This window comes from Triticum aestivum, chromosome 5D (genome assembly GCF_018294505.1).
Source record: "Triticum aestivum cultivar Chinese Spring chromosome 5D, IWGSC CS RefSeq v2.1, whole genome shotgun sequence".
Taxonomy (NCBI): domain Eukaryota; kingdom Viridiplantae; phylum Streptophyta; class Magnoliopsida; order Poales; family Poaceae; genus Triticum; species Triticum aestivum.
The window spans coordinates 283544341-283558978 of record NC_057808.1 but is presented as its reverse complement, the minus strand read 5'-3'; the positions used below and the strand labels follow the sequence as shown (position 1 = coordinate 283558978).

At 41.8% G+C, this 14638-nt stretch overlaps 2 protein-coding genes across 3 annotated transcripts in view; both read left to right on the top strand.

Moving 5' to 3' along the window:
- Positions 1–2399: 2399 nt before the first annotated feature.
- LOC123121049 (uncharacterized) lies at positions 2400–10826 on the top strand. The gene is made up of 12 exons (XM_044540988.1): positions 2400–2913; positions 3681–3810; positions 3906–4008; positions 4280–4403; positions 5621–5686; positions 5954–5992; positions 7222–7302; positions 7445–7492; positions 8404–8454; positions 8533–8601; positions 9178–9435; positions 9931–10826. The coding sequence occupies exons 1-12, from the start codon at positions 2728–2730 to the stop codon at positions 10189–10191; spliced, it is 1416 nt and encodes a 471-aa protein (XP_044396923.1). The 5' UTR covers positions 2400–2727; the 3' UTR covers positions 10192–10826.
- A 3064-nt stretch (positions 10827–13890) lies between these two features.
- LOC123121047 (grpE protein homolog 2, mitochondrial) overlaps positions 13891–14638 on the top strand; it is a 4831-nt gene continuing 4083 nt past the window's right edge. The window contains exon 1 of one of the 2 annotated variants that reach the window (XM_044540986.1): positions 13891–14177. In XM_044540986.1, the coding sequence (XP_044396921.1) occupies positions 14040–14177 (138 nt within the window). In that variant the 5' untranslated portion in view covers positions 13891–14039. The remainder of the gene's footprint in view (positions 14178–14638) is intronic. The other variant, XM_044540985.1, reaches the window with a different exon arrangement.

The following is a 14638-nucleotide window of genomic DNA, read 5'->3' as shown; positions in this document are numbered from 1 at the left end:
TGCCTGGATACATTACTAAAGTGATTCTCTGGTTTTGCTTACGGTGTAGGAACCATTCCTGTATAGGAACTACTGCCGAGGCGTACCGTTGTTTCCGTAGAGGAAGCCGCATCCCCAAAATTGGGCTACCGTCGAGTAGCACATCAGTGGTGCTTCCTTTAAAAAAATGGTGGTGCATGATTGTAAAAGATTCGGGATGGGAAACTCCTAAACAAAAGATTTATTTATTTATCAAAGAAAGCCAACAAACCGAACCCTTTTCAGAAGTCAAGTTAACAATAATAATTGGTGCTTGGTCGTAGCACATCGGTGTAAAATGTTACCGGTGCATAGGAAGTTTCACAAACTGGTTTTGCCGGAAAGAAAGCTTGTTTGATCAACGTGCAACGGGGGGGGGGGGGGCAGTTTTAACCTATTTGTGGACAACTTTGACACCTCATTAATAGGGCAATTCTGAAAGTGAGATGACCCGGAAAGCGTTCGGAGTGTGTGCCTCAACATTTTTGTATTTCATATAGAAGTCTGGACCAAACCATCGAGGCCATGTTTTGCATCTTTGTCCATGGCACCGAAGGCATAAAAAAGTTCTTGATTAATGAAAGGCTCATCGCAAATTCTTTGTCCTGGGACTATTGAGGGGTATATATCTAGTAGTGAAAAATTCTTGATGGTGTGAAGTCCCCAAAGTGAGGAGTAATAATTAGTGAGTATTTTGACTTTTTTCATGAGAGAAGTATTCTTGCCCAATATGCACTAGAAATGAGATGTTATTTACGCGTGATCCGGAGGACGTAGAGGCATGAAAGTAGCGCTTATTCTCGTCACCATCTAAGGTAGCCCTAAACCTCCCACGTTGAACCTAGAGATTTTTTTTCATGTATTGTTTGTTGGAGCACTTTGATAACAGCTTGCTTGAGAGGAAACAACTCTCTTCAATGGTGCCAAGAATTGCAGCCAACATTTTTTAGTTGTTTTCTCTCGTGTTAATAGGAAGAGAGAGTTTTTGCCAATGCTTTATCACGACAAGGAGAGAGATAGAGAGAATTGAGGGGTACAATATAGTAGTGAAAAAAAATCTAGGACACCGTGAAGTCCTAAAAGTGAGAGTAGTAATTAGTGAGTATTTTGATTTTTTAGAAGTACTTTGATTTTTGATCCACGAGAGAAGTACTACTACCCATTATGCACTAGAACTGAGATTTTATTTTTTCATAACCCGAAGGAAGTAGAGGCATGAAAGTAGTGTGTGTTCTCGTCGCCATCTAAGGCATCTCTAATCTTCCTACGTTGAACCTAGTGATTTTTTTTCATGTAATGTCTGTTAGAGCACTTTTGATAATAACTCACCGAAGAGCCAGTTCCACATGGAAGAGGAAACAACTCTCTTCAATGTTGTCAAAAATGGTAATCAACATTTCTGTAGTTGTTTTCTTCGGTGTAATGGCAAGAAAGAGTTTTCGCCAACGCTTTAGCACGGCAACACGCGCGCGAGAGGGGTTTGAATGTAAATGGGCCAAATCCGAGGCTTGTTGGACCGCCATCCCACCATCTAGCGGCCCTCATATTATCAAATCTAGAAAGCGCGGGAGAAAGGATGGATGTGTTTACCGATGTCAAAAGCGGGACGTGATCAAAGACAAAGTGAGTTAATGATGAGACTGAGAGTTAGGAAATAAAAGATCCCATGCTAGGTTAACATCACTCGATCAACCTTTCTAAAGTTGGCAGGTCTTTTGTTAGATCATGCAATTTTTCATTGACCAACAGCAGATAAATGAGAGCTAAATTATTTATGCATGTGTATTGAGAATGTTTGCGTATGATTGCCTAAAGAATGTGTTGTTGTTTTGCAAATGTTCTCTCATTAGTTTGAAGTCTCCCATTAAGATTCAATGTGTTTTTTCTCAGGAGAAGAGGAGAACGGAGAATCAAGCTCACGAGGAAGTTCAGTTTTAAAGCGTGATTGATGGGCGCGTAAACGACGGTGATGGCTATGGAATGATGTGAGGCTAAATATATGAGAGTCTCGGTTTAGGAATATCATTACATACAAACATATTTTTATATTGTATTTATTGATATTATTAATGTTGATATTTGTTTCAATAAACTGAGCCAAACTTATCACATGTCACATGTGGTAAGCAATCCAAACTATTTCAAAGAAAAATAACTGAACCATTTTTTTTACATGGTTTCATTTATAAAATAAATAAATTATACACACTATTTTTTTGACGGGAATAAATTATACACACTATATCACGGACAGGAGTGAATATATTGGTACAAATACATTACGGGTATACTCTACCTCAGTACGGTTACGTAGACGTACGGTGAGACCATCGTGCTCGAGCCCAACCTCCTTCCCTTCCCCCGCGACGCCCCCCTCTTCTTCTTCCTTCCCTTCCCTCCCTCTTTCACCTCCTTTCAAACCCTAGAAACCAATTCCCCAACCAAAACCCTAACCCTAGGTCCTTCCACCGTCTCCGCCTCCGCCGCCCGGTCCCCACCGCCCCTCGCGGCTCCCGCGGCCTCGCCCTCCCGCGCCCTCGCCCTCCCGCGCCCAGTCCCGCCACCACCACTCGGCCCTCGCGGACCTAGGGTTTGCGCGCCCTCGAGCCGGAGCCCGAATCCCGAGCCCTCGCGAGGGCGTGCGTGGTGTGTGCGGCTACGAGGTGGGAGGCGGAGATGAGATGAATCTGCCCGGTGGTGGTGGCGGCCATGAGTAGGCTCTCGTTCCGGCCGCGGCCGCTCGACATCCACAAGAAGCTCCCAATCCTCAAGTCGGCGCGGGACTTCGAGGACGATGACCCCACGGTGGCAGCGTTCGCCGCGGCAAGGGTAGGGGTTCTGCTGCGGCACTCCGGCTCGGAGCTCACTGCCGCTGCTGCTGCGACTGACGGCGAGGTAATTTAATCAACTGACAACGTTTCAGTTGAGCGTGCAATCCTATGAACTGTCAATGTTTGGTAGCTCGCAGAGTTCTCTTTGTAGGTTAGTTGTTGGGTGTTGTTGATTTCAGTCCAATTAGCATGTTGATGAATTCAGCTTTATTCCATGCCGAAGAACCATGTCGTGCTCTGCTTCTGTATGTAATCCATAGGAAAACCATTATTTGGAGTTCTTAATAAGTTGTTTCTGTAGACATTGTCGTACGACTTCTGACATCATACTGCTGCTCTGGCCTCATCAAATTCTTTGTCTTTTGAAGTTTTGACTGTTGAGACTACTTGTCCCAGTTTGAACTTTGTAGCATATATGGTTGTTGTTAAGGTGTCTACTTTACATTGATATATCATCTATCCTACCATATTATTCATTGCTTCAAAAGCAGCTACAAAGCCAGTGAATGCAGGTTATGTTACGTGTGATCCGTAATGATATCTTATTTTATTATTTTATCAGTTTATATGTTCTCAGTTATCCTATACCATTTGTATACTGCTAGCGGCATCGAGGTGTGCGTGCTGACACCACACCACACCATACTGCTGCTTTCTGTATATCAGCTACTGTGCAACACTGCACATATCACATGGTGCATAATTGCTTATATTTTGTGATCTGAAAATCTAATTTGTGTCTCCACAAACGATAAATCTGAGAACATTTATACATATTATTATTTTGGGGGTTGTGCTGATCAATACAATGATTGTTACATGACTTTGCAGGGAAATTCAACTCCCAGTAAGAAGAATGCTCAAGAAATACCAACACCACAGTTTGATGATGTGGAGACCTATGATAGGGATTACACTCGCACCTTTGCACAACCATCATGTTATATACGAGGAAGAGGAGGTTTATTTCTTACTGCTATTATGGAATAGTAGTTTTTTTATGTTGACAATATTTTATTTATGGACTCTATTTCTAAGAATGATTACCCTATGCAGCCAGAGCTGAGATCGGTGAATTTGTTGAGTATGACTTGGATAACGAAGATGAAGACTGGCTTGACGACTACAACAATGAGCGGAAAAATCTTAACCCTGAAAAGTAAGAAAATGCTACAGATCTAATAAACCGCTCTACTGGTTATGGTTTGCATTTTGGTTACAGTTAAACATGTACCTTTTGGAATCTAGAATGAAAGATCAAGAGTCCAGAATCCTGTTCACAGTCATATTTTTAGTAAGAGACCTTTGATGAAATTTTGGTTGTCTCAGTAATTTTAACAAGCTTTAGATGACACATTTACCATTTTATTATTTTTGCCTTATGGAGCGAGTATGTTATGCTACATTTTAAGTGAAATCTCATATTACAGGTTGGAGGTCCTCTTATTCAAGTTGGAAATTTTGGACCACAAAGCTCGAGAAAGAGCAGGAGCCATAACACCAACTTTCATAGGACCTGTTCCAGTTCTCTTGCAGCTCGATGTTGCTATGGAGGTAAAGCAGCATGCCTAGACCTTGCACAATGGCTTTAGGATGTTATGCTAAAATGGGAGCAAGGGAATTGTAAAATTGATGCACTGACATATATGCGAAGCATTTTGCAATGGAGATTGTACTTGTTATTATAACATAATGCTAAGTTTTAACTGTATAGCTTTGTCAACCTACTAAAAACCTTCCCTATCTGTTACCGTCGTTATTAACTCTGAGACATTGGCAGTTTATTTTTACCGTACTTTATATGGCACAAATGCCAACTTACCATGTCAGTTGAATCAAGGCATTTTACCTAAGGACCCCTCATGCTAGCTTTAGCACATGTCACACACTTCTTTTTAATATCAAATATGAATTGTATTAACCACTTTGCTGCTATACATGTCAGACACATCTTCATAGCTCTAGTAAATTTCGTATGTTCTATATGTAGCAGACCCCTGTAAGCCATCTTGCTGGTGGCAGTAGGGTACTTGGTGGGAGTAATCCACGTGAGCCTTGTTTTTTTTCTTTGCCGTGTTCCATTAAAAAATGACATTTGTAATTACTCCTTTTTTTATATCTCTTGGTTGTCATAAAAAAATGAACTTGACAATTCCAGTATCCTTATGTGTCCATCTCTGTTGTCTTACGTTGGTACTGAGGGTAAATGTTGTACTGCGTCTCTCTAGTTGGCATGAACATATATGTGCATGCGCAGAAGCTAAGGTGTAAGCAATTAGCAATGTCTGCTTGCATCGTTTGTTAGTATCAATTACTTCTTGTACGGGTTAAATTAACACATTACTATCTTTTAAGGGTGAGCATAATTTACTAGTGCAATTAACTTAAGACTCACAGCCCATAGTACACGGGTCTCGTTGACCTGATAGGCAAAAGGATATATTGCTATGCTATTATGCTCATACATTACATTGCAGGCTCTATGCCTTACTCCATCTCAGTTAATATATTGATCAGAATTTGCTCGTGATTGCTGAAACCTGCTTGTGTGGAGATCACATATGATACTTATCTAGAAGGATTTCAAGACATTGCAATTAAATGTCAACAAAGTTATTAACGGAAACTTATTGCATTTTTTGTTTGGTTTAGGCTTTTGTCTTACCAAAGGTACCTGGAAGGGGACCCGTTTTCCCTTTCATTAGTTTTGCAGTCTTGTTGTACAGTTGTTTCCTACAGAGTGTCTGCTTACCAATTGTTTCTCTGTGCAGGCTTTGCAGTATTTGTCTGTTCGGTATGCTGTTTTCCAAGCTGTATATAACTATTGGAGAGCTAAGGTAGTCTCCACTGTCAAAATACAGCATATGGTCTTCTTAATACAAGACTGCGAGCGATCAACTTATACCTTTTATTTAAATGCTGTAACATGGCTTGCTGTCAATATCTGTCAAACCTTGTTTTCTCATAGTTTATATTTATTTATTTGCATATCTGAGATTTTCTTGTACTACTTTATTTAGATTTCTCAATCTCATAGAAAATGATACTGTGACTTAATTATGTTTGCTGCATTCCTTATGCTTACTGCTTCTTTCTTTTGTTAGAGGGAACGGTGGCAAAAGCCTATTCTGCGGCGTTTGCAGGTTAGCTTACTTTATTTAAAGTGATTGACCGTGATGTTTCTGTATTGTTTTAATGCTCCAGGTGTTGGTAGATTTTCTTTTGTATGTGGACATTGTTTCTACCGACTGATATAGTACTCCCTCCGTCCGGAAATACTTGTCGAAGAAATGGATATATCTAGACGTATTTTAGTTCTAGATACAACCATTTTTATGCATTTCTCCGACAAGTATTTCTGGACAGAGGGAGTATATCCTAGATTCAGATGTGAAACGTTCTTTTCTTCTGTGTGTATAATCTAACGCAGGATATGCTATATCTTAAATCATCTCACCAGACTTGTAATCATGTTAAAGCTATTTCAATCGATGTATCTATAGGTGATTGCTAGGAGAGTCTACACAAGTTAAATTAGATTCTTTAGTGAAAACCAGCTGCAAATCGTAAGAATATTTAGTTCTTCTTGGTGCAGTAGCATGTGCCAGGTACATGTTCAAAGTAAGATAAGTTTGCTATGATGTCCCGACGGCCTTACGTTTCTATCTGAGGAGCTATTTCTACTACATCCATTCATGCATACTCTCAGAATGAAGCTCCCCGTCAAATATATGGAATGTTCTGGTATGGTTGCTATTTTGTTGCACAGCTGCTGGCTGACTGGCCCAAAGCCATGGCCATGACACCTACGCATTTTGATCAGACAGGGTCTTTTCGATTTCATCCCTCTGATCAGTTTTAGGGATGGTATGAATAGGGTAGCCAACTTTTATTCTTCACTGTTTCATCCTGTTCATCCAATCAAGAAACCAAGCTGGATGGCCCCAACCTATCCACTTTTGTTCCTCCAACCAAACGAAGTCACAACATCTATGCAAGATTTGGCTATTCTTTCACATCTGGAATTTATTTGCCCATAAGCAGTTGCTTGAGTTTGCTGTGTCTTTGACTTATAGTTATGTAATGGAACCAGGTGAATTGGCCAGTTAATCATTGGGTTCCTTGCACAACAAAGCTAAAACCACCGGTGTTCCTTAGTGTAATTTGTTCTAGGGGTTTAACTGGATTCACCCAAAGCAGTTTTAAGGGCTTATCTATGAAGATTTATAGTTGGACTTGTAAGCGACCAGCCCAACAAGTGTGCTCAATAGAAAAGTTTTTGCCAAGCTAGTTTTGTTGGGGAAAGTGTCAGTCTATCATACTATGGTTCTGTTACATTACTATTGACTAATTTACTTTTGGTTTTCTGAAGCCTCCTCCGCCGGTGAATGATACAAACCCATATAATGTATTCAGACCAAGAGAAAAGGCCCATCGTCTTCATACAAGAAGGGTGAGTGGCTTTAGGCCAGAGTTAGTTTGAACACCTACCTTCGGGGAACAGCAATTACTGGCGAAACTTTTTTTCTCTTCGATAGCACCTCCCTGCAATCATATTTCTCTTGCGTATACATAATATTTGCTTCCTTCTCCAGATGCAAAGACGAGAAAATAATATCCAGTCGTTTGAAAAACTCCGCCTGGTAAGCTGCATTTAGTTTGTTGTGGTCAGTTTTTCGATTGTGTTTCTCTGTTCCTGTACATCTTTATCTTTAGTTGATAAATGTGTGAAATTTTGGTTATATAACCATGGGGGAAGCTTATAATTACACTGTCCAATTATGATGATTTTATTAAATGACATCATGTGATTCCCTCCATGATCAAACTACTAATGATTTCTTTGTCAACATTTCTCATGTCAAAGTAGTTCTGCTCTAAGATTTTTCTTTGCTGCTATGTGAATAATCTGCTTTTAATGATTATGAGAATCTTGCGCGCAACTGTTTAAAGGAGACCAAAAAAGGAAATCCATGATTTTTGTAAATAGTTTTATGTTAATGCAAACAGTACTGTGTTTTTGACGCCTGGTTTTGTGAGAAATTGAAATGATGGGATGATTGGTTAACCGTTCTCTTCTGCTTGTATTGTCAGTTTCTTGGGATTTGGATAGCTGCTGCACATCTCATGCTATGTTCTTAAACAATTCTCCCTCCATCCATTTTTCAAAGTTGTATTTTAATCAAGCAGGGGGATTAAGGAAGGCATGATAGTTCTAAACAAAATAACACTAGAGAAATGACCTGGTACCCATTGGTTAATATGCATGCTTACCCTTAAATTTCTGCATGCATGCTTTATATTTTGAACAAGATTGCAAAAACTATATACCTTATATTTGAAATGGAGGGAGTAGATAGTTCCGAAGTCTACCAACACATAGCATTGTGCAAAACTTAATCTGAAAAATTTGAATTGCATTTCTTGTCACCTTCGTTCGGTGAAATATAATATGCTAGTGCAGCTTTTTAGCTATTAGATTACAAACTTTTTGCTGTATGTTTTTTCTTTGTGTGTTTTGCTGCTTACAACTCTACCTTAAAATTTATATTAGGTACGGCGCAATTTGGACCAAGCAAAGGCATTAATGGGGGCTCTGATTAAGGTTAGTTCATGCATAAACTGATCTTATAGCGGCAGCGTTACTAAATTTAACTTCTAACTGATAATATACACTCTTCAGAGGGAAGAGACAAAGCGGGAGGTCATGGAATGTGAGGTCAACCTTCAGCGTGTTCAGATGCAATATAAGGTATGGGCCATCATACATTTTGGTTCAGAATTCGCTTTTACATATACTCCCTCCGTTCCTAAATATAAGGCTTTTTAGAGATTCCAATACAGACTACATACGAAGCAAAAATGAGTGAATGTACACTCTAAAATGCGTCTATATACATCCGTATGTAGTCCGTATTGAAATCTCTAAAAGGTCTTCTATTTGGAAACGGAGGGAGTAGTTTGTATACTTGTCTTCTATAGGAAACATAACATTCAAATGAAAATAAGAGGCCACCATTTGCATCACATGGTAGTCGTGAATGGGTTTAATAAATAGTTAAAATGCCACTGTGATGGAACCAAATACTACCCGCACTATATACTTGTGATTTAATTCTGCCCATTATGTAGCAGATAATACTGGGTAAATTAAATATATATTTCTACCTGATATTATGGTGCACTCTCATCCAGTAAAGGATTTATCGTTAACTGATGTTACGACACAGTTTGTTTTGATGCTCTGGTCTGTTACCTTCCTTGCTCCAGTTTCATTTGATTCTTGTCACCCTCCTAATTTCTATTGTTCCCCTTTTCTCTCCTTCAGCATGAGGCCCAGCTTGTTGACGATGGGACTACACTGTCAGGGTTCCAGCAAGCTTCTAGCAGGTTTGGGTCAAGTGATGATGATTATGCGGATTCAGATGACACCGCAACTGAAGAGCCATATTTTCGGCAACCTGTTCTCCATCATCGGTACCCTGATAACAAGCAGTCGGCAATCCCTACATTGCGTATAAAGCGTGAGCCGGGGCTACCGGTGCTAAAAAGGAGGCCTCAGCAGAATGGCTGGGTATTTAAAAGGGTATTCCATCTTCCTATCACTGCCTCTTTTTTGTTATCAGCCACGTGAGTTGAGCAAACTGGTACCAAGCAGCCCTTTGCTGCTAGTTACTGGCAACGCCAAAGCAATGGGATAGTTTTAAGCCTGATGGTTTCGAGTTAAGTTTTATTTGAATGGTACTCCCTCCGTTCCAAAATATGCGGCGTGAAACCACGACGCTTACTTTGGAACGGAGGGAGTATTTAGGAGCTAGGAGGACAACTTGGAAATAAATAATGTTCAGTGAGTAACAAGTGTGAAACCCTTTTTTGGGGTACTTTATGATACTTCCAGCTTCAACAAATTTGTTGGATGATGAACTTTAGTGTTCTATTCTTTTTAGTCTCGTTCCTGAATCTATGTTGAATTATTTATAAACTTCAGCCTGCTTACCAATTCTGATAATTTATTTGTCAAGTCTGCTTACCAGTTCCACTGCAATAGAAGAGTCGTTTACCAGTTTTCCCGATTACACAGGATCCTGAGGAGCCAGTATTGTTATTCACAAGGCCGCTAGATCCTGACAAGTTGGTGGCAGCGGGTATCAAGTTGCCACCAGACCCCCCTATTGAGATTGATGCCACCGTGCCACCATTTCGGTGCCGAGGGAGAATTGGCCGAGGTGGCCGCATCATCTTTGATCGATGGAATCCTCTTCTCCGAACACCAACATCAATTGGCCAGGAAACCACCCATTTCACACCATATGGCCGTAGGCCGCCCTCACCGGAAGGTTGAAGCAAATATTCGTCTGCACTCACCACTTATTTGACAGATGCAGCTAGTGCGAAGCGCTCAAGCAATTGTTTCTACCTTGGTGCCAAATTGGCCCTTGGACTACATTCTCATGGCTGAGTTATGAGCTCTGTGGATCTGATGAGCAGGTCAGAAAGCTCGTGGAAAAGCTGCAGGCTCAGTCAAAACCGAGAGGCTTGAAGCTCTGTTGCGGCTTACATTTTATTTTCAGATCTGGCTCGGTCATCATCTGTCACAGCTGTTGTAAAATTACTAAAGTGTAGGTGAAGGGGTAGAGAGCATTTTTGTCTAATCTTGGGCATGTAGGGTCGGTATCTAGTTTGGTGCTCTCTCATTGATTATTCATTTGGAGAAGCGGCGATCCTTCTCATTGCTAAATTAACGTTCTGTATAATCTTTTGACACTTCGGTGCATTGTATTAACCGATGTGCACGCGTGTATATACTGAGAATCTATGCCCATGGGCAATGGCACTAGGTTAGGTAGAAGTAGAAGATGGAAATGGAATAGGTGTAGAACAATGTTGCTGGATCTGTCATTAAAGTGATTGTATCTGCTTTACTTTCCTCATAACTGTTCCAAAATTTCATCCGCATAAAAAGGTTACAAGCCCAAAGCTGTTCTTCATGGAAAGGTCTGCCCCCATTCTATTTCACCTGGATTGTGTCCGCGGATGCTTAAGATAATATTCTTCAGCATAGACACTGATCTGAGAAAACAGAGAAGGAGTCTGCGTTACATGCGTTCATATGACTGAACTCTGTTTCAAGTTGCAAGGGCAATTTGCTCTATAAATTGATGTTTTGATAAGACTATGAAGTACTGAAGGTGGGTGGAAGTACATGCCTGGTGGGTAGTCTTTGTGCTGACGAACTGTGCAACTCTTGGCCAGTCCTCACCAAACCTGTACGATGTAATTGCCACCAAAAACCCATGGACGTTGTGTTAGCTCTGTTTGGGCACTCAAAGCACAGAAAATGTATCAAGTTACAAAAGGTTCACTGCACAATCTTGTTCCTCCGCAAAAGTGAAGGTGCAATCTGCATCTCTATGAACGCGCATTTGAGTATCTGTATCGTATTCGGTATACCTTCCTAGGGCAATCTTGAAGTTCACGCTTTCCCTGATGCTCCAGCGTTCTTGCGGAGGCCTTGCGGTGATACGCAGCAGCTCCATAACATGCTTCCTCTGAACTTTCTTCCTCATCGACGGCGATGAGCGTTGTCTCCCCATTGTCGCACCTTGATTGTTGCGAGCACAGCGATCTTCGTCTCAAGGGCACATACCCCTACTACTGCATATATAGTGGCTGCAGCTGAGAGCAGAAAAGAACGAGTTAGTGTCACACAAAAGGTTAGGTTACCAGGCAAAAAATCGAAGCAGCATGAGCTGACTGAAAAGGTAGACAGCTGAATTCTGCATGCTGGTGTCACATGTAGTTTGTGATCAGTTGATTTCATGCCAAAACGATTGTTGTTCTGCTTTAGCTGGATAGGGAAAACACACCGGCTTCATACAAATACAGTGACCAAACTCGGCAATCCAATCGATTATTATCTTTCCTTTAGATATGAATATCAATGAAATGCAAGTGTTCCGGCCAGAAGTTGAATGCTTGAAGAACGAAAATCAATACGAGCGTCTAAATTGTAAGACTATTAAGTACCTTATAATCCAGAGGTCTTTTAGAGACGATCTTTCAAAAAGGAAGACACACCTTGTTAATATGAGTATATATCAATCCTATTAACCATGAAAACTACTCAGTCCTATTTAACCAGGATGTCACATACACTCCCTTAAAAGGATCTGACACCCTCGTCGGCCCAAAAGAAACATTCCATCTTAGCACATCCATGTGTCCAGTGCCATGCGGTGCGCCTCGATGGGCCACACGCGCCATGCACCACATGTATGTACCCCTATCTGCACATGTCCATATAACTGCGATGGTTGGCTTTGATACCCATTTCATGACACACCGGCCTCTCACCCAGGCTAGCGGTCATTACTCCTGGCTATCACCTATGATCTAGACTCGCCTGATGTCTATCACGCATTTCTATTCTTGCAGACTTATTTGTCTCCCAAGCGCATAAGATGGTAGGACATCGACAATTTCCCTCAAGTGAATCACCTTAGATTTACCAATCCATATTATGTGCAGGTTGAAAGTATTCTCTCTGAAACAACCTTGCAATCAAGATACAAGTACTCTCTTGTCAACACATATAATGCAATTCTTATATGTATAGGTGACATTATCCTACCTCATGTCGATTTAGGCTTCTAACCAAATATTGTGCTCATGCTACAAGTTTTTTTGTGGTGCTACAAGCATCGCCTTCCATGTTACATATATTTAATGATGTTGTTAAGACTAATGGCAAAATGTTACATGCTAGAGTTTTTTCTACAAGGATTGATAGGCTCAAGATTATGGTATTAAATTGGATCGGACCACCGGGGAGCAACTGATTTATGCGCTACAATCAACACACCACTGCTGACTCGGGACGTGTTTGTTTCATGATTTTTTGGTATCTGATTACAACGGTACCTGATCCCATTACTCGTGTTTGGTTGAGTTGTGACAGAGTTAAGTACCACAAATCAAATAATGGTGCTATACAAAACCGATAACGCCCACCCCTGGCGGTTAAATGATTCTGTCCCGAGCTTCTTCTCACTTTCGTTCCCCCTCATCTCCTTCGTAGTTGTGTTGACCGGACACAACATTCATCCGTCGAGCATCAGCAGATGCTGACGGCCGGCCATTTCCAAATTTCTTGTTGCAACATCTTTCTTGTAGCATCCGGCAACGGCTGGCCATCAACAGTTCTAGTTGTTGCACGCGTTGCTCCCGTCAATGACCCCTTGAACAGTGAGACCTTCTCTCGGCTCTTACGTATCCATGACCGACGAATTTGTATCAGGAGAACCGTGCAACACCACCGTTAGTTGTAGTGTGTTTTCTAATCTCTTTGGATTGGTTGCCTTGTTTGTGTTACCATTACCGAAGATAACCAAACAAAACGGATAATAGTCTCACTACAGTTACAATGCGGTGTATTCTCATACCGTTATCATTTACGTTAACGGTGCACGAGCCATGAACTGAGCATAACTTAGATAGTTAGGTTCCATGTGGTGGAACCAATGCACCGAGGTTCAAGTTCTTTGGTGGTCACATTTTTCTGAAATTATTTCAGGCCTTCCGGTGATGTGCATTCAGTGTGAGGAGACGTTCTCGTCGACTATGAAGCCGTCTGTCGCGACATCGTCAATCTCAAGATGATGTGTTGGTTCTGTCTCTCAAAGGTGCTCATAGGGGTGTGCTTTGTGTCTATATACCGTGTTAAAAAAGGGTGGACGAACCAAACACTTTCTCAAAGTATTTTTTTTTGGGGTTCCTCAAAGTAAACTGCTAATAATCGAAAAGAGAAATAGCCGATATAAATAAAATAAAGAAAAGTATAGTCAATATAGATTGAAAAGATACGACGTCAGCTGTTAGTTTGTTCTCAAGAATGTCAGCGGCTCAGATAACCCAACTGCTCAAACCCTTAAACCCTTCTTGGACGACAAGTTGATCCCACAAACGTCCCTTCAAAAGACACAAATACCCCCGCCACCCCACCCCTGTCTCGGGATGTATTCACGGGGTATAGCGGTCATTCGCTTCGATCCCTAGGCGCTCTTCCCTCCCCCGCTGGCCGCAATTCCCTTCCAGACGTTTCGATCCCTCTCTGCCTCTCTCCTCCCCCCCGCCTCGCGAATCCGTCGGAAACCCCTCGCCGCTCCCGCCCGGTTCTAGCGCAGCGCAGAGATGGTAGCCGCGCGCCTCCTCGCGCGGGCCACGAGGCAATGCGCCGCCGCGGTGGTGGCGTCCGCTGCGAGGCGGCCGCTCGGCGGCGTGGCGGCGGTGGCCGCTCGCCCGCTCGCCTCTTCCTTCGGCCCCGCCAGGGTGAGATTTTCTCGGCCGTTTCCACGGCGGGTTTGAACTTCAATGTTCTTCCAGTGTTTTGGGTCGCGCCTCGTAGGGGATTAGTAGAATTTTTAGGATGTGGAGGATTGGCATCCAAACTCGATGTTTCCGGCTGCAGATTATTCTTCGTCCGTGGTTTCTGGTCGCGGAATTCAGGGATTTATTCCTAGTTGACAGTTGGTGGAATTGTGGGTTTTACTCCAAATCGAGGTTGGATTTTGGATTCGTCATAAGATCATGCTAAGTCTAGGTTTCAGCGGAGGAATTAAGTGTAGGCAGTGTTGGGATTTTGGATATGATGGCCTATGAGTTGTGTTTCCGAGTGTTGGACCATAACACCCTTGGATGTTTGGGTTTTGGATGTTGTCAGAATTGTTATTTTAATATAGAGTTGGGGATTTTCCTGCAAGGGGCCTACCTTTCTACTATTAGAATGCAGT